This window comes from Myodes glareolus, chromosome 2, assembly GCF_982192425.1.
Source record: "Myodes glareolus chromosome 2, mMyoGla1.1, whole genome shotgun sequence".
Classification (NCBI taxonomy): Eukaryota; Metazoa; Chordata; class Mammalia; order Rodentia; family Cricetidae; genus Myodes; species Myodes glareolus.
Genome location: NC_142027.1, coordinates 101601253 through 101623746, shown reverse-complemented (window position 1 = coordinate 101623746; position 22494 = coordinate 101601253). Strand labels below are relative to the sequence as shown.

At 44.3% G+C, this 22494-nt stretch overlaps 1 protein-coding gene across 2 annotated transcripts; it reads right to left on the bottom strand.

Annotated features, from left to right (window-relative positions):
- Positions 1 to 146: 146 nt before the first annotated feature.
- Rac1 (Rac family small GTPase 1) lies at positions 147 to 22152 on the bottom strand. Of its 2 annotated transcripts, XM_048436809.3 has the most exons (7): positions 21899 to 22152; positions 12542 to 12613; positions 10364 to 10481; positions 4489 to 4545; positions 2959 to 3021; positions 2088 to 2247; positions 147 to 1812 (listed from the first exon to the last, which is right to left on the bottom strand). In XM_048436809.3, the coding sequence occupies exons 1-7, from the start codon at positions 21931 to 21933 to the stop codon at positions 1682 to 1684; spliced, it is 636 nt and encodes a 211-aa protein (XP_048292766.1). In that variant the 5' UTR covers positions 21934 to 22152; the 3' UTR covers positions 147 to 1681. The 2 variants fall into 2 exon arrangements, with proteins under 2 accessions (XP_048292766.1, XP_048292767.1); XM_048436810.3 differs by lacking the exon at positions 4489 to 4545 and having other exon boundaries at positions 21899 to 22144.
- Positions 22153 to 22494: the final 342 nt, after the last annotated feature.

The following is a 22494-nucleotide window of genomic DNA, read 5'->3' as shown; positions in this document are numbered from 1 at the left end:
GCTGTGGAGTCACCTACCTTTTCCCTGGAGGTGGCACTCCCTCCACCCCAGTCTGAGAAGCACACAGCCATCAATCCAGGAGTTTAAAGAGAGGCAAACACGCCAAGAGCTTGTTTGTCAAGTTACAAAAACACAAGCATGACCAGTTGTCTGATTCAAGGATTTATTAAGTCATACATGCAAAAACATACTGCTAACTGCATTAGCAAAAGATCAATGTAAAAACACTCCACAATTCTGCAACTGTCAATTGAAAAAAGTTTGTTCTAGTGGTTGGAAGGCCAACACTGTGTTCTTGCCAGTGAGTTAGGTTGCACAGAACAGCGTTAGCACTAGCAGTTGACAGAACCTCACAGACCCAAAGGAACATCTCTAGGCAGAGCCACGACAGGAAGCATGTGTCCACGTGGGTGAGGTCTAGAGGGGCAGCATTAGTCACATGACAGTGTTGGTACTCCGGCAAGACAGTGATGTTTAGAAGGTTCATAGTTTAAGAATATCTAAAATAGTTTAAAAACTATAAAGCTGCAACACATGATTTTTACACCTAATTACTAGAAAACTAAGGAAAGCACTTATTAGCTTTGAGTAAAGTAAGGTGAAAACAGGAATGCACTTCTACCAATCTACCAAAAGGAAAGAAAAAAAAAAAAAACAAGAAAAAAACTCCAAATGCATTATCAGAAAGATCTTATAGTACAGGTCAGACATATTGCTCGTGAAGAAGGGGGCCCTAAAGAAAAGTACTTGCTAAGTTACCAACTGTGGGGATGGCTAGTTTAAATATGGGTTCAACAACCCATCTGGGGAGGGACGGCAGTGTAGGGAAAGGAAAAGCTCAAGAGAGACACTGATAAGACCTTTGTCATCTACTGTGTCTGACAGAAATTAACCGTTAAAACTCTTTACCCGTGACACTTTTATTCAGTTGAATTACTCCATGTACAATGTAGTGTAAAGTAATCTCTACTTCATATTAGTCAAAATACTGTCTTTATCCTTTGATCATGTCGTGTTTCACACACTCCACCCAGCACACCCACGACTAGGAACAGAATACTTCATTCGAGGCAACACGGGAAACCAGAGTTCTGTTCAAAGTCTGCAAAAGCTAGTCAACTGGGATTTTAGAAAACTCACTATGAAATCAAAGGGCTGAGCTGTTACACTCACTCATTGTGACATACAGTACAAAGTTATGCAATGAACATGGGCTGATAAGTTACAGGTGCGTTACATGGCAACGTGTCGTTAAGGAGGCTGTGCTGCATCACGCGGTCTGGAAACTAGGGAAGGGTCTGCACCCCAACTCCAGAAGCTGCAGTCTTCTTAAAAACAAAAGTCTCTCTCAACAGTTTAGTACTTATGTGTTCTCAGCACAACGCGACTTAGTTCAGAAGGTATTTTGGCAATTCTTAATCTGAGCAAGATTAGGGTATTTGAAAAATAAGGCTTTAAGAAGGCTTGTCATTTAGGGCTGAATTTTAATAGACCGTAAGTTGGATTTCTTACATTTAAAACAGAACCTTAAAATTACTGACTGGTTCATTGGTTCAAAATGGTTTTATGGAAAAATGAATCTGTAACAAAAACTTGGCATCAAATGCGAAGGCTCCACCGTTTTTTGAGCAAAGCGTACAAAGGTTCCAGGGACAGGACCAAGAACGAGGGGCTCAGACATTTACAACAACAGGCATTTTCTCTTCCTCTTCTTGACAGGAGGTGGACAGAGAACCGCTCGGATAGCTTCATCAAACACTGTCTTGAGGCCTCGCTGTGTGAGCGCTGAGCACTCCAGATATTTGACAGCACCTAGAAAAGACAGCCACAGGGCACTGATGGACACTCCATCGGGCAATGACACACCACAGGACTGTAAATCAGACCACAGTTTCCCTGGACTAAGCCAGCACAGAGTGGCTCAGCAGCCAACTCCCACACCAACACTAAGGCCAGCAAAGGCCTGGCTTGACTGAGTGCCCAAAGCAAAGAGACCCCCAAGTAGAAGAAACCTTCCTTTCTCGGATGGACAACTCCAGCCACTTGTCAGCAGGACTGCAAAGCAGACACAAGAAAAGGGTTCATACCGATCTCTTTCGCCATGGCTAGCCCCTGTGGGTAGGTGATGGGGGTCAGTTTCTTCTCCTTCAGCTTCTCAATCGTGTCCTTATCATCCCTAAGATCAAGCTTCGTCCCCACTAGGATGATGGGAGTGTTGGGACAGTGGTGTCGCACTTCAGGATACCACTAGTGTGAAGAAAGAAACAAAGCCATGCCGCTCTCCTCAGCCAGCAAGTATGCACTGAGTACCAAACCTCCAGCCACAGCGGGCCCCACACTGCTGCTCTGCCTTCTACTCAAGCCTTCAAGAACCATGCGTACCCTGGCTAGCCAGGCCCCGAGACAGAGCACAACAGACCCCACCTGTCAAGAACCAGGAGAAAGGAGAGATGGGCAGAACGGAAAGTACCCTCAAAGGAATCACTTTGTTTTTAGGGAAGGTCTAATTTATAGGATCACCCTAGAAAAACTCACCATCAGCTTAGAGATGAGAATATAGAAGCTAGGTCCACTGTCCCCACCATGGTCCCCATCTCTATACCAACAGGGTCCCTCACCCCTTTTCACTAAATTGGTGCAAGATGCTGGAGCAGAAAGAAATGGTCACTACATCAATTCTGAAGTGCTTAGTACCACTGGGATGAGAGTCTGCTTCCCAAAGAAATCAGTTCTAGAGACCAACACCCTAAAGCCATAGACTTACAAATGGCCCATTCCTTAGTACAGTTACTAAAGTCAAGTTAAACAATTCAAAATTCCCAGCAGCTGATGGCATTCATCTTTCTTTTTAATATTTCTTTCTTAGAGTAATGCTGACTCCTGATTTTTTATTGATAAAGATTAATTAGCCTAATGCTTCAGAATGACATTATGCATCATTCTGTAAGTTCCACTTACCTTTGCACGGACATTTTCAAATGATGCAGGACTCACAAGGGAAAAGCAAATTAAGAACACGTCCTACAGAAAGGAAACACAGGCAACATGTAGAAGACAATCAGACAATCTTAAACTGCCCACCAGCTCTGCCTACTGCTGCTTGCAATGAACCGTCATAGACACTATGTGCCTACCGATACCAGCAGCTAGGTCCTCACTACTTCCCACTTACTCCCCATCTCACCCAGTGGATCAGTTGACTCCTAAACCATTACCAAGCCTGCCAACCAGACTTCAGATGAAACTGCGGGCAGTCGTGTGAGGCTCAAGAAGTATCAAATCACATTCCCAGGAGGCTGCTTTTTTCCAATCATGCCCAACTGGGAACCTAATTATCTGCTTTCAGTTACCAACACAGAAACTCTTCTGAAAAACAGCGTCTCAGGCTCATGGATTTTACATACATCACCTACCAAGATATGCTTTTCATTAAGCTCACCACGTGCACGTTAAGGACAAATCATCTTATAGCATCACTAGTATCAATCAGCCAGCTTGTCACTGTCCCCGGCACAAAACGGAATTCAAAGATTTGCTCCCCAGTCCTCCAGTCAGAGAGGGAACCCAGTGTGACTTCCAATGACAAGCAACAACCACACCCCAGCACTGTCACAGCTTCCCAAGCACAGCCAGGGGCCTCTGGGAAACTTGCCCCAAGGGCAGCTGTAGCCCAGAAAGAATGCAAAGAAAAAGCAATGCAAGAGTGCTTACTCAAGAGAAATTGCTGGCTAAATATCTGAGTTTTTCTTATCTAGTATTGCACATGACATAAAATTCAGATGTTTACCTGTACAAATAATGTCCAAGAGTTTCTAAAATGCTAGGCTTATCAAGACACAGCCCTAGAAAAGGCAATTAAGCTATTTTATGAAATGTGTACAGTTCCCAAACTAGCTAGCACCTTAAACCATCCAGCTGGTATCTCGTACCTGAAAAGGAAAGAAACATCCCACACGACAGCTTTTTATAAACGACATTGTTTACTTCAATGCTGGCGCATGCACAAGCCTATCGGAGAATCACCAGGGCCTCCCAGCATCCACGTTGATTTGATTCCAAACCCTCTCAAAGCACAGTTGGGTTAGCTCACCAGCGCTGCAGCCACCCCCGCAGCCCACCACACAGAACACCAGAGGAAGAGAAAAGACCCTGGGAGTGAGGTTAGTCTGGCTCAGCGTTATGACCACCCAGGAAAGCACCAGGTGGACCCTCCACACCTGCACCTCCTACCATCCTGGGGAGGGGCTTCAGGAAGCCTCTTTCATATGGAAGGAGGGAAGCAGGCAGTTCTTGGACCACTTTAATCAACTGGTAGTGAACAGTCAGGCTCCAGTGAAAAGTTTATTTCATCAAGTGAAACCTCTCCTTGAGTGAATCAGCTAGAAAACACTCAAGGAACATGAGGCTCAACAGTATTCCTGGGAAGACTAAGTGAAATGAGAGAAGAGACAAAGCTGGAGGCTGAAGTTGACTGGAAGTCTTACATACGGCAATCGGCTTGTCTTTGCCCCTGGAGGTTCTATCTTTACCACTTGTGTCTCCAACCTAGTAATGCAGGAGAACTTTGCTTGAGTTCAGTACAAACTAAGAAATACAAAAGTCAATATAACCCGTTAGTCTTCATCAGAAGTTGTCTCAGCACTCCGGAGGAGTCCAAAGGTGTACAATGATTTAATACATCTCAGAAACCAAGAGCCACAAAATCAAAGGGGCTGTCCCCTGCTCAGTTCAACAAGGAAATCAAGGGAACACTGGGCCTGCCACCAAGGCACTCCCACTATGGTAGCACCTGCCAGAATTTAACACACCCCACAGAGCCCAAAGTGGTCAGAAAGTGTCCCTTAACATAAAAAGGCCTGTTGATGGCACTCATCAGTGACAAGATAGTTCTCAGAGGTAAGCCAAAGGAAACCTCAAAGATAGGTGAGGCACCTGCCTACAGGCACAGTGAGGCTTTCCAGAACAGGGAGCCAAAGGAGTCAGCCTGGCACATCAGTCTCCTGACCCCGGTTCTGGAGTACGGTGAAAATTCAGACTGCAGTTACTCACTCAAATGAACAATGTTACTCAAACTAAGGTCCCTTTGTGTCAGAGCTGAAGAAGTCACCACTTGATAGCAATTTTATAAGTGACAACCTTTTTATTTTCGTCACAATACTTTCCATTTGTTTTTATCCTCAGTAAAAATGATAAACATTTGGGGGCTGGAGAGATGACGCAGCAGTTAAGAGCACTGACTGCTGTTCCAGGGGACCTGGGTTCAATTCCTAGCAACCAAATGATAGCACTCAACTGTCTGTAACTCCAGGATCCAACATACACAAAAATAAATAAAATAAATATTTGCACGCTTACTCTCCCAATATAAAACATCCCAGAAATGCTAATAAAGACAATCAGGGCAATATTTTAACCTCACCTCACTCAAGCTTTGTATTTACAATTCAAAGAGTGCAATTTCCAGAGACTCCAGGTTTCATCTATGGGCTATTTCTGAAGGTGTTCTAAGGAATTGACACAATGTGCCCCTCTCCAAACAAAACAAAAACATAACACTGTTTCATTGCAACTGTCATCAGGATAGGTCAGAAAAGAGCTGGAACACCCCCTGGCTTCATTCACTCTACCCCTTATCCCTGCAGCATCTTCCAGATGGAGAAGGCAGGCACAAGTGGAACCAGACTTCCAACCTACACCACCTGCCTCTTCCTTTCTTGTTCCTTTTTGCCCTCCCCCCCCCCGTCTAAATTAAATTAGTCAGCTTCTGATGCTTTCTTTCCTACCATCGATCCCTTCCAACCTTGCCTTCCTGATATCAAGGCACAGGGGCTGTGTGCTACCTGCATCCCTGCTCCTCCCCACCCTCAGGACAGCACCTTTCCTTCTGTCCTTCCTTTCTCATGGTCACTGGCCCATCTTTCCTGGGGACTTTACTGCTCTCCTCAGATCACAGGACACTCACATGCTTCCAGCTGAGTGTGAGTCTCCCATGACTTTAGTACTCCCTTATCACCAACTACTTCTCCCTCACCAGACAAAAACAGCCAGAGCAGAGACAGTTTAGTTAGTAAAGTGTTTTTTGGGGAGGTATGAGGACAGCAAGGTGGCTCTTGAGGGACAACATCTGAGGTTGACCTCTATGTGTCCGTCCCTCCCTCCCTCCCTCCCTCCCTCCCTCCCTCCCTCTCTCTCTCTCTCTCTCTCTCTCTCTCTCTCTCTCACACACACACACACACACACACAGAGCGTAACACCAACTAACACACACACACACACACACACACACACACACACACACACACACACACACAGAGCGTAACACCAACTACAGCTAGAGTGGTCCTATTTGCCACACCATCTCTCCAGTATGAGCCGGAGTTGAGAAACAGACAGGGCAGAGCAAAAGGTGGCTGAATCCTCACCACCACAGAACTACGGTGGCTTTTATTCTACTCTCTCCTAAAACACTGCATCTATATTTCAGGTTCACACCTGGACTTTTCTTTTCTTCTCCCCCCGCCCCTTTAATGTAGGAATTTCACACACAGAAAATGGCTAGGGGTTACATACACAGCAGAGAAAAGGCAGATCTAAAAAAATCTAGACAGGAGTTCCCAAGAAAATACACCTTGGAAAAAGGCAAGCAGCCTAACACCTGGGAGCTGCCCTGATGCTGACACTTGGTGGAAGTGTTCCTGTAAAGTCTAACGGGGGGGGGCAGAGGCACAGAATACAAGGAACTGCTTCTTCACCAGGAGCAGCTTCAGCCCTACCGCGTCCCACCACCTTCTAGGTAGGACTTCCTAAAATACAAGGCTATCACAGAACTCAGCCAGAGTAAGCCCCTTTTACTGAGTCCTACACACCCCCAATCACATAATATGGTCCAAAGGGTGTTTCCCTCATGGCAAAGAGCAGCAGACCCTATTCTGGTTAACTGCAAGTGGTTTCTAGTGCTCTCTGGCTGAAAGACCAGACATCTAACAGTCATCTTAACAAAGGCATGGAAATCAAAACTGCACCAGGCGGTGGAGGAACACAGCACTCAGGAGGCAGAGGCAAGTGGATCTCTGAGTTTGAGGCCAGCCTGGCCTATAGAGCAACACAGAGAAACCTTGTTTAGAAAAACAAAGCAAAAAAAGAAAATCAAAGCTTGCAGCCAGGTGTGCGTGGGACTCACCACTCTATCCCAGGGGTTAGAGAGATGATGGTTTGCTCTGTGATTACAAGAACTAGCTGCTCTTCCAAAGGACCCAGGCTCCATTCCCAGCACCCATGAGGTAATTCACAAATGTCCCTAACTCTAGTTCCAACAGATCTGATCTGGCCCCTGCAGACACCAGGCATGCACATGGTACACATGCATATATGAAGGCAAATATTCACACACATAAAAACAAACAAATCTTTAAAATATCACTGTAAGCTGCAGGCCACCCTAGACTACATACTAAAGGAGACCCTGTCTCAAAATAACAATGGCCACAGGAAGTGTTAACATCTCTTTAGTGCGCTTCAAACAAGAACATTCCACTTGAGAATAACACCTGAACACAGGTTTTTTTGAGTCACAAAAACAGGCTGATACCTCAAAGAGCCAGGACCACGTGTCAGTCAGCAGAAACAGAGAGTAAATTGCCAGTCAGGAAATCCCAGGTCTGTTCCTGTATAACAGTGTGGCCCACAGCAGGCAGACTTTATCTGAGCATAACTTGCAGATCTCAGAGAGTCCTAGAAGCAAATCTCTAGCTGCAGGCCGAGTGAGAGTCTTGTCCTACTCCTTTCTGGCTACTCAGTCTATCTTATATAAGAAAACCGTCCACCTGCTCTACACAGATAAAACAGCAAATTTACAAGACCTATGTTGAGTCAGGCCTCACACACACTGCTATGGCTCATTCAGTCTTGGAAGAGTCCACCTCACTCATCTGCGATACTCAGTACACAATCTGATTCCTGCCAAGTCACCTTTGACTTGCTAAGAATGACTCCCTTACACAGAAAGGCCTCGCCCTAGTCTGTACCCACTGAGTCACAATAGGGTGGCCCTCATTTCTCAGAAATGATGCCACACCCTTCCAGACACTCCACTGAGCTGGACATACACCAACTGCTGTTCTAAAATCCACCTAAAACCCGGAATTATTCAGCTTCCACTAGAGGTAGAGCACTTTAAAGGTCCTGAAGACTGCCATCATTTTGGGATTGTGAACTGATTTTAAATATTCAACCACAGAAGTTTTAGCACTAGATTGACTCAACAACAACAACAACAACAACAACAACAACAAAATCCTACCCATTCAAACCCTCCCTCTTACATTTTTGATCTTTATTTATTCGGCTACAAGTCAATTAACAGACACCTATAGTTCAAAAAGACGGTATCTGGCCAGGTGGTAGTGGCACAGGCCTTTAAGCCCAGCACTTGGGAGGCAGAGGCAGGCAGGTCTCTGTGAGTTCAAGGCCAGCCTGGTCTACAGAGTGAGTTACAGGATAGCCAGAACTATTTCACAGAAAAATTGTCTCAGAAAAATAAACAAAACAACAACAACAAAAAGACAGTATCTGGTAACTCCTCCACTAAGAAATGAAAGGTAGAGAAAAGGTTATCTTCTAACGGGTAAAACCACCACTAAATATACAGAAGTTCATTTACAAACACAAAAGTGTAGACTGGAACTAATTCGCGACACTCCAAAGGGACTAAGTTGGTTATAGTTGCCCTGTCAGTCAAGGCTCAAAGTCTGTCTTTCTCTAAGCTGTCTTTCTGATCCTAAACCAGATCTCCCAGTAAACAATGAAGGGCACTAAGGGCACTAAAAGGCACACAAGGAATGTTCATCCAAGGAAAACCTCGACCAAGGATCCTTGGCCCATCTAAGGTAGAAGGAAGAACAAGTGGGCATACAGGGTGTGGACTCTGCGAGAATTGGTGTGCACACGAGTATTAGAGATTATAGGCTTGAACCAACACACCTGGTCTGAGATGTATTAACTCATGCTAGTGGCAAGTAGGCAAGGCCAGAGATGAAGAAATTGCCTGAGAATGCACAACTAGGAAGAACCCAAGGCTTTCACTCTGTTGCCTTTAATGCTGATCATCTTATACCAAAACTGGTCTAAGATACACTTTCGCTTCCTTACCCTGTGCTGGTATGTACAAAGACCAACACTCCACCCTGAGCCATACCCCGGCCCCAGAACACACTGTCTAAAATGAAGACCTTGTATTAAGACAAGCAAATGACACACATATGAAAACTGCTTTGCCTAACACTGTCTTCCAGCACCACTGTTCTGCCAACCACTTCAGGTAAATGATCAATCATTTGGTTGCCTCATACAGAAGCTAAACTAAAGAAATGTTTTTCCTGGCTAAACACAAAGGTTTATTTAACAAAACTGAAACCTCCACCTCCACTGAACACCTAATACTGAAGTCAAGAACTATGTGCTTTATGAGGGGGGGGGGATTAAGTCCTTAGGTAACTTTACTAATTCAGTTTAAAGAAATCCTAGCTTTTTTTGAGATAGGGTCTCATGTAGTTCAGACTGGAACTTACTATGTAACCAAAGATGACCTTGATCATCTACCTTCACTTTCAATTATAGGCATAAGTCACTATGTCCAGTTATGTGGTGCCAGGGATATAGCTCAAGATTGTGAATGGCAAGTAATCATTTCACCAACTGAGCAACATCCCAACTCAAGAAACCTTACTGTTAACTCCTTGTTTTTTGTTTTTTTTTTGAGACAAAGTCTCAAACCATAGGCCAAGTTGGCCTCAAACTTCTAGCAATGTTGCCTCAACTTCCCAAGTGCTAGATGACAGGTATGAGCCACCATGCCCAACCTAACTGCTTAATTTGATTTTACATCCCCAAACAGTCCATCTTTCAAAGTAACTGCTGTTAAGATTAGCTTTGCAGCCAGTTGGTGGTAATGCATGCCTTTAATCCTAACACTCGGGAGGCAGAGGCAGGCAGATCTCTGTGAGTTTGAGGCCAGCCTGGTCTACAAAGTTCCAGGAAGGGCTCCAAAGCTACAGAGAAACCCTGTCTTGAAAAAACAAACAAACAAACAAACAAAAGACTGGCTTTGTGACAGTACCTGTTCTGTGTGGTTGTCTGGAGACTAAATAAAAGAATGCAAAATAAAAAAGGCTGAATAACTGATAATATTTAAAAACCCAAATTCTGGTTTGCATGAAATGAGGTATGTATTTTCTACCGGAATGATTTATATTCCCTTAAATGATCACAGACCCCAGCCACAGCAGATCTGTGCGCACTGCTCATTAGGTGGACACTGAAGAACCATACACTCTAAAACATGGTAAAAATCAAGCATGAGCCTTACTGTTTGCGGATAGGAGAGGGGACGCAATCTGTCATAATCTTCTTGTCCAGCTGTATCCCATAAGCCCAGGTTTACTGGCTTTCCATCTACCATAACATTGGCAGAATAGTTGTCAAAGCTGTAGAACAGGACAAGAAAAGGTCAGTCATACCCCACAGCTTCCCAAAGGAGGTGTGCCACAGGAAGAGGATGGGCCTGGAGGCTGCTAGTACAGAAATCATCCCTGAGGCCTATGAAGCTGCCTGGAGAGAGGGCAGGCTGAGAAACAGGACAGAGAACCAACCACACACACAGGCAGAGAGATGAGAAGGAAAGGACAGGCTACTGACTTACAAGGAAACAAATGTAAACCAAACTCTGTCTTTAATAGAGGTTTTCTCTGCAGGAAAAATAAAACATGGAAAATCCCACTTGTCAGGCTGGAGAGATGGCTCAGAGGTTAAGAGAGCACTGACTGCTCTTCCATAGGTCGTGAGTTCAATTCACAGCAACCACATGGTGGCTCACAACCATCTGTAATGAGATCTGATGCCCTCTTCTGGCCTGCAGGTGTATATGCAGACAGAACACTGTACACATAATAAATAATAAAGAAAACATTAAAAAAAATCCTACTTGTCTAATTTTCATGAGCACATTTTGTTTCAACTAGTGTCCTCAGTTTAAGTGTACACAGCAAAGTCACCTATGCCTGAGGACAAAGTGCAGTGGTACAACCAAACACAGCAGCGATTTTAGAAGTCACCCACGTTTTCAGAGTGAGTACACCTGACCACATAAGTGTGCAAATTAGCCTGAAACTGCTACAGTAAGAGGCACCCAAAAAAAGCCTACTGACTAATCAGAGAGAGGAAAAGTCATTTTTTAAAAGAGCTGTTATCCCCTCATTAAGGGAAGAGGCAAGAGGATCACTAAGGGTTCAGGTCAATCTAGGCTATAGAGTAAGAAAGACCTTGTCTCAAAACAACAGAATGCTACTGGTATCACTGATCATTCAAAAACAAAACAAAAAGGCACAGAGCAGGATCAGGTGAAAAGTTTAAGGCCAACCTGAGTTACAAAATACCCCATCTCAAAACAACAATAACAACAAAACAAGAATAAAAAAAAAACCCACAAAAACAACTTTACCCTGCAATTTAAAACCAGACAGTGTGTTTATTTGTAATGCTGGCACATATGGATGTACAGCATATGTGTCTCTGGTGCTCATGGAATTCAAAAGGGCAACATATCCCCCGAAACTGGAGCTGCCTGTGGGTGCTGGGAACCAAACCCAGACTCTCTGAAAGGGCAGCTAGTGAGTGCTCTTAAGTCACTGAGCCATTTCTCCAGCCCCAAGACAATATCTTAATACATCAGTGTTATGGCTAACGGGGTTTATTTTTACTATTTGTAGTAGTTAAAAAAAATAGGGACTTTTATTATAAAAGCAAAGTTTAAGCTCATGTGATTTAGAGACTGTACTAACCAGAAGAGCCTTTATAAAGACAAGCAGCTGTAGGGGTTTACAGAGGGGAGGCAAAATAATCACGAGTTCAAAGCCAGTCAAGGCTACACAATAAAACCCTAGTGGTCCCCTTGTGGTCTGAGCCTTCAAGGATCCACTAGAGGGGGACCTGAGGCTAGACAGAGCTCTGCACCATCATGAGGCTCCCCAGTGAGCCATTACAAGAAATGTACTTTGTCTTCCCAGTCAAGTGGGTTACCCATACAGAATCCAACTCAGAATCCAAATCTGCCCCACCCCCTAGTTTCACCTCTACAGCCCTGTAACGAGACATGAACAACTGATGACTGGCCAGAAAGGCCCATTAAAACCAATGCAATGCTCTGCTCCAGGCCCCACAGAGCCAAGCTATCAGGAACTGAACTGCGGTGCTCAGGCTCTGATTTTCTTTACATTCCAGTCTACACACTTCATAGTGTAACTATCTTTTGTTTTCTAAATGTCTAAAAATCAGTAAGGAACTGTACATTCCCCCATATAAGCCTCATGTAAGAAAATCATACATTGATTCTTTTTTTTTTGAAGTTCTAAATACCTAACAATTAGATTCCAGTCAATGTTTGAGAGGAAAATAAACACTATTAATTCATATATGGATTGACAAAGGCTTTACAGAACAGAAAACGCATTGCAGGTAAAATGGTTCCCAACCCGAGGAGGATACTCACACAGTGGGGATGTACTCTCCAGGAAATGCATTGGTCGTGTAACTGATCAGCAGGCAGGTTTTACCAACAGCTCTGAAGGGAGAGAAAACGGCTGTTTAGTCAACACAATCCTGGCTTCTACTACTCTGCTAGAATACTCTAGAAAATGATGGGAAACAGCTATACCACATTCAGAAGCATAAACAAATGAGCTTTTCTAACATTTAACACTCTGCACATATTTTTATCTTAAAAACAAAACCTTTGTATCTCTCAGAAAGGCAGATTGGACACCTCCCTTTCTGTGTGTGTGGCATCTGGACCAGCAGTCAAGGGTATAGAGTAAGTACAAGCCCCAGAGAAGCACTAACATCTTCCACTCAGAGCTGACACTAATATGTGAACAATGACTGCCTCTGCTAACTGCACTGCTATTTCTCAAGTAGTGACTAATGCTACCGCCTGCCTCTAAGTGGCCAAGCTCTCAAACTGCCATGCCTCTCCCAAGTCTGTCCATAACAGAGCACAACCAGTTAAAACAGTCACAGGGCTCTCACTCCCTCATATATAGGCACATCGTCCCCCCCCCAATCCTCACAAGTTGTGACAGAAGCTAAGTCAAATACACTAAACATGCTAACAAAGGACACAGGGATGGAGTAAACTTCTCAAACAGTTGCAAAGAGAAGGCAAAAGAGAAATAAGTAACCATAAGGGACAGACAGCTACAGCTATCACTTAGTGATATCACTCAGGCAGAAGTTAGGGTACTGTTTAAAAAGTTCTCAACCCCTGAAATATTGTTTTGAGACTATAACTAAAAATGAAAATTGCTGCACCATTCGTAAAAAAATATAAAATTTCCAAGTTTCCCCACAGTCCCTAGTTTGACTACAAGGACATCCTAAAGGATCCATCCAAACCGTAGAGTCCAGCTCGTTGTGGCCTTCTGATGGCTGACTAAGATCAAGATGATACATTGATGTTAATTTGTAAGATTCTGTTGCTCAGCACAGGCCACTGCAGACTGGGGTTCACTATCCAGAAGGTAAGTTTTGTACTTCCCTTCCACTCTTGAGGCAAAGGGTTCCATAAGGGCAGAAGCTCAACCACTCAGTCTTGCCAATACTTGCTTGACTTGTAACATTATAAAGAGCTTAATGAAGCTAGAGCTTCCCACCCTAAAGATCTCACTGTCAAACACTACATCACCAGCAGGTTAACTTCCAATCCCTAATGGCTTTCTAAACAGAAATGACTCATTAGACATTTATCTTGTGAAAGGCTTAGAATGTCAAAACAAACCTGTATGAGCAAGACAGCCTAAGATCTGGAGAGACCTAGATTGGAGATTCAGAACTAGCTCAATCACTTACTTGTATAGTTTCTGGCACATTTGAACTTCCTTTGCTGCCTCTGTTCTTGCTTATAAGTAGATGCATTCAACTACAGTGAGCAATAATCCAATACCAATTTACACCAGCAAAGGAAGATACTGGGTGCTGAGATACTGCAGGAAACAAGACTCATGGATAGCCAGGAGTAGGGGCTCAAGCCTGCAATCTTAGCACTTGGGGGCTGAAAAAAGAGGATCTCCAGGAGTACCAGGTCAGTCTGGGCTACATGCTGAGTTCCCTCTAGCTAGGGCTACTTCGTGAGAACCTACTTCAAACAAACCAACAAAAACATAGGATGGTAGAAGAGGGTAGAGGATGATCAAAGTACATTCCACACATATATGGAAATGTCAATGAAGGAACTTAGTACAAGTAATATAAGTAATAATTAAAAAAAAAAACAAAAACCTTAGCTGGGGCTGTAGCTCAGTGGTAGAATATTTGCCTACTACACAGGCATCCTGCACTCAATCCCCACCACTTCATCTTCCTCACACCACCATCACGCTCCCCAGCATGTTAGGCAAGCCTTTCACTAGCTCTGCAGCCCAGCTAGAGTAGAGGCATCATCTTTGAAAGACCCAACTGGAAAGAGACTGAGACAATCTGGTACTGAGAACTGTGTTGTTGCTATTTGTAATAATGTACCTGTGCACACACGTCATAGTATGCGTGAGATAAAAAGTTCAAGGTAGCAGTTCTCAACCTGGGGGTCCAATGAGTCTTTCACAGGGGTTGCAAAGACCATCAGAAAACAGATATTTACATTACAACTCATAACAGTGGCAAAAATAGTAGCAAGGAAAATAGTTGTATGGTTGGGGGTCACCACACATAAAAACTGTATTAAAGGGTTGCAGCATTAGGAAGGTCGAGAATCGCTGCTTTAAGGGAATAAACACGTTCTTCCCTCCTATCATGTGGACCCCAGGGATGGAACTCAGGTTGTCAGGCTTATGGCACGTACCTTCGCCTACTGAAGTGGTCTCAATACACAACCCTAATGACCTTGAACTTACTATGTAGATTGGGCTGGTTTTGAATTTGTGCCCATCATGATCCTTTGACCCATTTACCTCTGCCTCCTCCATGCTGGAGTGACAGTTGTGAGCCACCACACATGACTGGGAATGTAATTATTAACATAATTAACTACAATTTACATTCTATAAAAACATGACTATAGGGTTGTGATGCAGCTCAGCTGGCCTAGCAAACACCAAGTCCTGGGTTTGTTCCCCAACACTAAATAAAACCAAGCAGGGTGGCACTTGTCTGTAATCCTGGCACCCAGGAGGTAGAAACAAGGAGGATCAGAAGCTCAAGGTCATATAGCATGTGTGAGAGCCTGTCTCTGTACTTTGACTAAATTCTTAACTTTAAAATGGGATCAGCATAAATAGAAAGGTTATTACCCTTCTTCTAGTGTATTTACTCATCCCTTGTAAACACATGGCATAAATCAACTCTAGAGGCCAAAGTCAACAATTGAACTACAGGAAGTAACATCAAGAACATGTTCACATGGAGAATGGAAGCCATATTTGGTCACAGCCATGACTGACAGTGCTGCAGAATTTCTGAAAGTTTCTATCTGCTTTGGAATTTTCTGAATTTGTATATTTAAGTACTTAGTTTCAACCTCCTTTTAATCTTTAGAAAACGAGCCCTGGTCTACTGGAAGAAACTCCTGTCTGTTCTATATTAGTTCTTCCCCTAGCACATGACATTACTATTTCTTTAACCTATCTTCACTTCCTGCCCTATCCTGCAGAAAAGACTAAGAATGAAACCCACTAGTGATTTCCGTTCCTACTGATGTCTTCATTTTCCTGTTAAGAGAATTCTGTGCTTCAAGTCTTCTGCTTTGACCGGCTTTAATATTATTTTCTGAAATTTACAGACCAAACCTTAAAACACACATATCAATAACCTGAAAGCACTGACAACTTCCTCACATTAAAAACATGTAGAGAGGCTAGTAAGATGGCTCAGTGAGTCCCAACATCCACATCAGAGGGCTCACAATGCCTATAACTCTTTTGCAGGCATCTGTGTGCATGCATGTATACACTCAAGACACACTTCTACACACACAAAACCTTTAAAGGTATGTAAAAAACTGGCTGTGTAATCACAGCACTTGGGAGTCTTAAAGAGAAGGACTGCTTCAAGTTCAAGTCCTACATGGACTAAGCAGCAAAACCCTGTCCAAGAATAGAGAACATAACCAGGCGGTGGTGGCTCATGCCTTTAATCCCAGCACTCGGGAGGCAGAGGCAGGCAGATCTCTATGAGTTTGAGGCCAGCCTGGTCTTTAAGAGCTAGTTACAGGACAGGCTCCAAAGCTACAGAGAAACCTTGTATGAAAAAAAAAAAAAGATTAAAGAACTTTCTGCATGGTCTTGTAAGACAAAATATTCCTAAGACCAGGAAAACGGACTCATCCAGTAACTAGAAACCAAATGCAGCTCACAACTGCCTGTTACTCTGCCTTTGGAGTAGACAATGCCCAACCCTGACCTCTGTGGGCATCCACTCATAAAAATACATATAAAAATTTTAAAGTAAGAAATGTAGTGGAGGATGATTGAGGAAGATGCCTACCTTTCCCTCCATGTAGACCCATGTCTGTGTGCTCATTCACAAATACATGTATGTCCTCCTCTCTCATAGTCCTCCAGTAACTGACCTTGAACTAGGGCCTGAAATTTCTCTAAGAAATATCTCTAAGGTACAGAGATTCTGTAACAATATTTCTTCCACGACAAGGCTATGTTCAGAAAAATAGACGAATCATTAGGAATAGTTCAATACCAGGAAAAGACAAACTCCAATTCAGAACTCTCAAGCTTACGAGTCAGGAACTTCATAACCAATGGGTATAAAGATAACATTAACACCATTAAAGACTTCAAACTAAGACTCTGTACAAAGTTTTTCAAACACTGAAGGCTGAAGATACAGAAAAGAGATGAGGCTTCAAGAAGGCTTATTCTAGACCACCCCCTCACTTCTAGAATCATCAAATCACTGGAGTAACAAATGAGAGTCCAGTGAAGGCACAGTTTACTTAGAAAGAGGGGCAGGAGAGATGCTGCAGAGGTTAGGAGCACGAGCGGTTCTCCAGGACTCAGGGTCAACTGACAGCGCCCACACGGGGGCGCACAAAAGTCTGGAACTCCAGCTCCAAGAGATCCAAAGCATTCTTCTGACTTTCAAGGGCACCAGGGACTTGGTGTACAAAAATACATGCAGGCAAAACAGCCAAGAATATAAAGTAATAGAAACAAAATTTTAAATTTGGAGTCAGGTGATGGTGGCACATGCCTTAATTCCAGCACTCAGAAGGCAGAAGACAGGAGGATGTCTTTGAGTTCAAGGCCAGCCTGTCTACAGAACAAGTTTCAGGACAAGCTCTAAAGCTACAGAGAGAAACCCTGTCTCGAAAAACCAAAAAAATAAAAAAAATTTAAAAATATATAAATTTGGAAGCCAGTGCAGAATTCAAGTGCCTTTATAATAGGCCAAAATAAGCAGCCGTCCACACCACAAGAAAACAAAAACTCATGAGGAGCTTAAGCAAATTCATGGCCCATGCTACCTATCACTGATCAATGGAAGCAGAGTAAAATGTGTGCATTCCTGTAGGGATGACATCATAGGAGGCTGAACTAACGAAATTCCTAGACAGCAATGTCGAAGTTAGACACTGTACTGGACCCAAGTCCACACGCAGACAAGAAGGAAACTTAAGATTTGGCTTGTCAGCTTCCTGGTTGTCCTAAACTAAAGCAGTCCTGTTAAAACCACTGAGGTAGTTGTGATGGCACATCTCAGCAATCCCAGCAGAACAAAGTCAGGGCTGGGTGGGGATTTAATGAAGTAATACAACACTTATCTACTAAATGTGAGGTCCTAGCACCAGCACAAAGAAAAAAGGTGTGTGTGTGTGTGTGTGTGTGTGTCCAAGAGTAAGAGCACTAGCTCAGTGTGGTTCAGCGTATGCCATACCACTACCATGAAAAACCACACGCTCTGCTTTCAGAAAGACCATCTGATACAAGGTTAAATCTCTCCTATTTTATATCCACTGTCAATTAACTACTGAACAGAGACTAACCCTCCAGACAGACCGACTAATCTAACATGGTCATCAGAATTTTTAACTGAAATTCCTCAAAAGAACTTTTAAATAAGAAAGTTCCCAATTTGTAGAACCTTAGTTTGTCATCACTCCTTATATTAGAAGGTACACCAAGAGGCTTTTAGCCCTGTAAAATTTGGTATACTATATATGACATTAGGCTTAATTGCTTTAAAATTTTTCAGAGTAAAAGGCACTCCATCTATACCTCAGGCACAGTTTATTTGATGAAAAGCAAAAAAATATTATTCGCATGCAAAGCTATGTATCTATATACTTCTAGACCAGTGGATCTCATGCTGCAACCTTTAATCCAGTTCCTCATGTTATGGCAACAATAACATTATTTCGATGCTACTTCATAACTGTAATTTTGCTTCTGTTATGAATTGTAATGGGGGGGTCACAGGTTGAGAACCAATGTTCTAAATTAATGTTCCTGTACATTCCAAGTGTAAATTTCATCAATCTTTTGGTAAATGTATACTTCTGTCATTTAGCCCTAACAATATCTATGTCAAATATAGTACGAAAAAGTACACCAAGAAGGTCTGGAGAGATTGCTCAATGATTAGGAGCACTGACTGCTCTCGCAGAAAACCCAGATTCAATTCCCAGCATCCACACTGTGACTTACAACCATCTGTCACTTCAGTTCCAGGGCATCTAATGCCCTCTTTCTGGCCTCCTTGGATACCAGACACAACTGTGGTATAGACATACATGCAGGCAAAACACTCTTATACATTCAGCATGTTTAAAGTACAGTTAGATGCTGGTGATACACATCTTTAACACAACATTCAGATCTCTGGGAGTTCCAGGCCAGACAGTGATACATATTGAGACTCCATTAAAAAAAAAATGTATACTGGGGATAGAAAGATGTCTCAGCAGGTAAAGGTAAGCCTGACTACCTGAATTCAATCCCTGGGACCCACGTGATGGAAGGAAAGAGCCAATTCCTCCAGGTTGTCCTCTGACCTTTACAGCTTGTCATGGCAATGTATACCTTCCACACACATACAAATAAATACATTTTTTTAAAAAAAGTTTTGCTTTTAAAAAAGAAAACTGAAAAATTCAAGGCCAGAAACTGCATTTCTAACATTCTTCACAGACCCTCATAGTAAAAACAAACACAAAAACTCCAACAATGACAGTAAGAATAGGGGCTAATGGAAATGGCTCAGTGGTGAGCACTTGTCTAACACACAAGAGATAAGGCACTGGAAAACACACACACACACACACACACACACACACACACACAAAATGGTAACCAGCATTTCTAGGCACTCCACAAGAACCAGGCACTTAAGAGTCTCTTAATATTCAGCATCTTGTTTAGTCTTGTTTAACTTTCCCTAGAGGCATCTCTCTTGAGGAAAAGAATGACAGGCTGAGGGTTACTCCAGAAATTGAAACAGCAGTGGGGGGCTGGAGACATGGCTCAGCAGTTAAGTGCACTGGTTGCTCCTTTAAGAGGATCTGGGTTCGATTGCTAGCACCCCATAGTGATGCACAACCGCCAGAAAACTCCAGTTTCAGGGGATCCTTTGCTTGCACGAATATATAGCACATACATACATGCAGACAAAACATCCATACACATAAAAAAATTAAAAATAAGAAAAAAAGTAATGAAACCCAAAGGAAGGCTCCAGATCCCACAGTAGGCATTCTAACTATTTGACTTTTTTGTTTTATAGTTGGTAACCCGCTAAGATGTATCTCAGCTGTTCAGCACTTGCCAGAAGCATAACATAAGGCCCTGAATTCCAACCCCAGAGCGCGGGGGGGGGCAGACCTACAATATGATTTATAAGTATCAATAAAAATATTACCATACCTGTTGCATGTGTATTTCAGTGAATCTTAAAATTTTTCAAACACTGTGGTATGATACTGGATCAGCAGCAATTTGCCTCTTTTTTAAAAAGTAATTTTTTTGAGAATGTCTTCCAATGGATTTTGATCATATTCATCCCCCACTCCTCCTCCTAGTTTTGCACACACCCCCACCCTTAAAAACCCACCCAGTCCAATTTGTACTGCCCATATACTCTTGAGTGTGGGGCCATCTCCTGGAGCTAGGTGGATCTACCAAGGCCACACCCATAAAGAAAACTGATTCTCCCACCCCAAGAAGCCATCAAGGGTCCATTCCTACTCGGCCTCGGGCCTCGGCCCTCCCTGCCCTGGGCTAGGATTCTGTACAGCTGCTATGGAGTTCAGAAGTATAGTCCAGAAGATACTGCTTCCATCTAGTGTCCCTGACCTCTGGTTCTTATAAACTCCCTTCTTCCTCAACGGTGTAAGCTTTGGGACAACGAGGGTGGTGATAGAGTAATTTAACTTATAAAAAACCTAGGAATGTGGTACGGCTTCCCAATCCACAAAAGCATTTCTAACTTTTAAAGGAAGTTCAGATAACTTTTCAAACGTTCCCCAGGAAAAGTGCATTCAAAATACAAACAAACGCTTTCACTTAAAGCAGGCCTGATGGCTCATACCTGTAAACCCAACACTACTAAGGTTGTCACAGGCGAATAACCATCGAGGACCAAGATGCAGAAAGACCCTGGCTCCAAAACAGAACTTCAACTGCTTTCATTATCAAACAACTGTCCCAGGCGACAAAGCTTCCTTTTAGGAGGCGAAAGGGAAAGCAGTGCACGCAATTCTAGCCGATGAAACTCCCAATATGTAGTTCTATACATTGAGCCCTGTTGTTTGTGAGACAACCCCCCCCAAAAAAAGGGGAGATTTGATCGTTTGGCTACATTAGTTACTGGGGCAATCCCAAATGTCTAACGTAGAGTTTATGCAAATAGGTGAACAATCGATCAGGAATTCAGGGGCTGCGATTCAGGAAAATCCGTGTTCGCTGCAAGCGTGGAAGACAGTAAGTTTGCAGCGCGTTATACTGAACTTGAAAATGTACCAGTTGCGTTTTGCGTTTGAGGAAACCGGGAGTAGTAAATCTGCAAGCTTCCTCGTTAACACGAACCTACACAAGCAACGCTGAGACGCGCGATTTTGCTCCGATTACACTGAGATTCTTGTTTCTACTGAAAGGGGGGGGCGCCTGCATAAGACCAGTCTTGTCTCCCTCAAGGGCCTGAACCCATCACGAACAGTCATGAAAAGAATTGCCTCGAGTCACAGGGAGCTGGATCTGCAACGTCCCTATCTAATGCCTTCAGAGAAGGCTCATTTTTTTTTTTAATGACCACACGGCGTTCAATGGACAGTCTTCATCACACTGAACTCCTTCAGCTAGCATTCCAGTAACTTTCTCGGCGCAAAGCGTGAAAATGAGCATTTTTATAAACACCCTGCAAAGTCGAAGCAATCGAGTCCGCTCCCAACTTCCAGGTCACCCAAGTGGCCGGTGCAAACCTGCATCGAATAGGTTCGACTCGGAGGCCGTTACCTAGCCCAGTTCTCGGGGGGGAAATCCTAAGTTAATGAAGAAACTGGACTTCCTTTTCTCAAAAACAATACAGAAAAAACAAAAAAAGCAAAAATTTTCAAACCAGCCTCGTCTACGTGCCAACGAGAGCAGGGCGACGGGCGGTGTCCTGGGGAAAAGAAAGCGGGAGGGTGGAGTTCACTTTTCCCTCCGGCCGGCTGGCCCAGGCCCTCCCCCAACCAGAAGCCGGAACCAGGCCTGGGAGGGTGGGAGGCCCGCGCCCCCCAGAAAGCCGGGCGCGCGCTCTACGCCAGCCCGAGGCTTTTCGGGCCTGCGGGAACCCGAGTGCCGCCCGCCCCCCACGGCGCCGCGGACGATACCTCCTCCGTAGCTCCCCGACACGGTCGTGCACTCACCCGTCTCCCACCACCACACACTTGATGGCCTGCATCTGGGCCGCTTCGTGGGCCGCAGCGGCGGCGGCCGGTCACTGAGGCGGGAAGCGGCGGGCTCGGGAAGCGCGGGGCAGGCGGGTGCGAGGCTGCGGGCGGCGGGGCGCCGAGTGCCGGGACCGCTGTCCACGCCGCCTGGCCCTCAGTGGACTTGGAAGGCGAAGCACAGCAGCAGCCACCACCCAAAGCTGAGGAAAACTGCAGAGAAACAGGAAATGGCCGCTCCACTCACATCCGGCCTCCCCTCCCCCTCGGTGCCGTCGACGCAGCTCCCAGGCTCCGGGCGGGGCCGCTCCCGCCCGCGCCGTTCCTGGGTTCCACGGGCTTTCGGGAACGCTCGGAAATACTCGGCTCCAGCCGGCGAACGCGCCTCGAAGGGCCGCGGGGCGGGGCGTCCGCCATCTTGGCACGCTCCCGTATCCCGGGCGTGACCGAGTTTGGGAAGGTCTGCGAGTCGTGGGGTTGCCAGTTCGGATATAAGGAAGGGCCTCGTTCTCCCGCGTCCTCTCCTGCCAACGCCACGGAGAGATTCTTGAGCCCCCTTGTTATGGGATAACTAC

Excerpts from the sequence above, each read along its gene's own strand:
- Rac1 (XM_048436809.3), bottom strand. The coding sequence starts at position 21,933 with ATGCAGGCCATCAAGTGTGTGGTGGTGGGAGACGG. Across the intron at positions 12,614-21,898 it reads TGTGTGGTGGTGGGAGACGG|AGCTGTTGGTAAAACCTGCC; the intron begins GTGAGTGCACGA and ends CTCTCCCTTCAG. Across the intron at positions 3,022-4,488 it reads GCAAAGACAAGCCGATTGCC|GACGTGTTCTTAATTTGCTT; the intron begins GTATGTAAGACT and ends TCCTTTCTGTAG.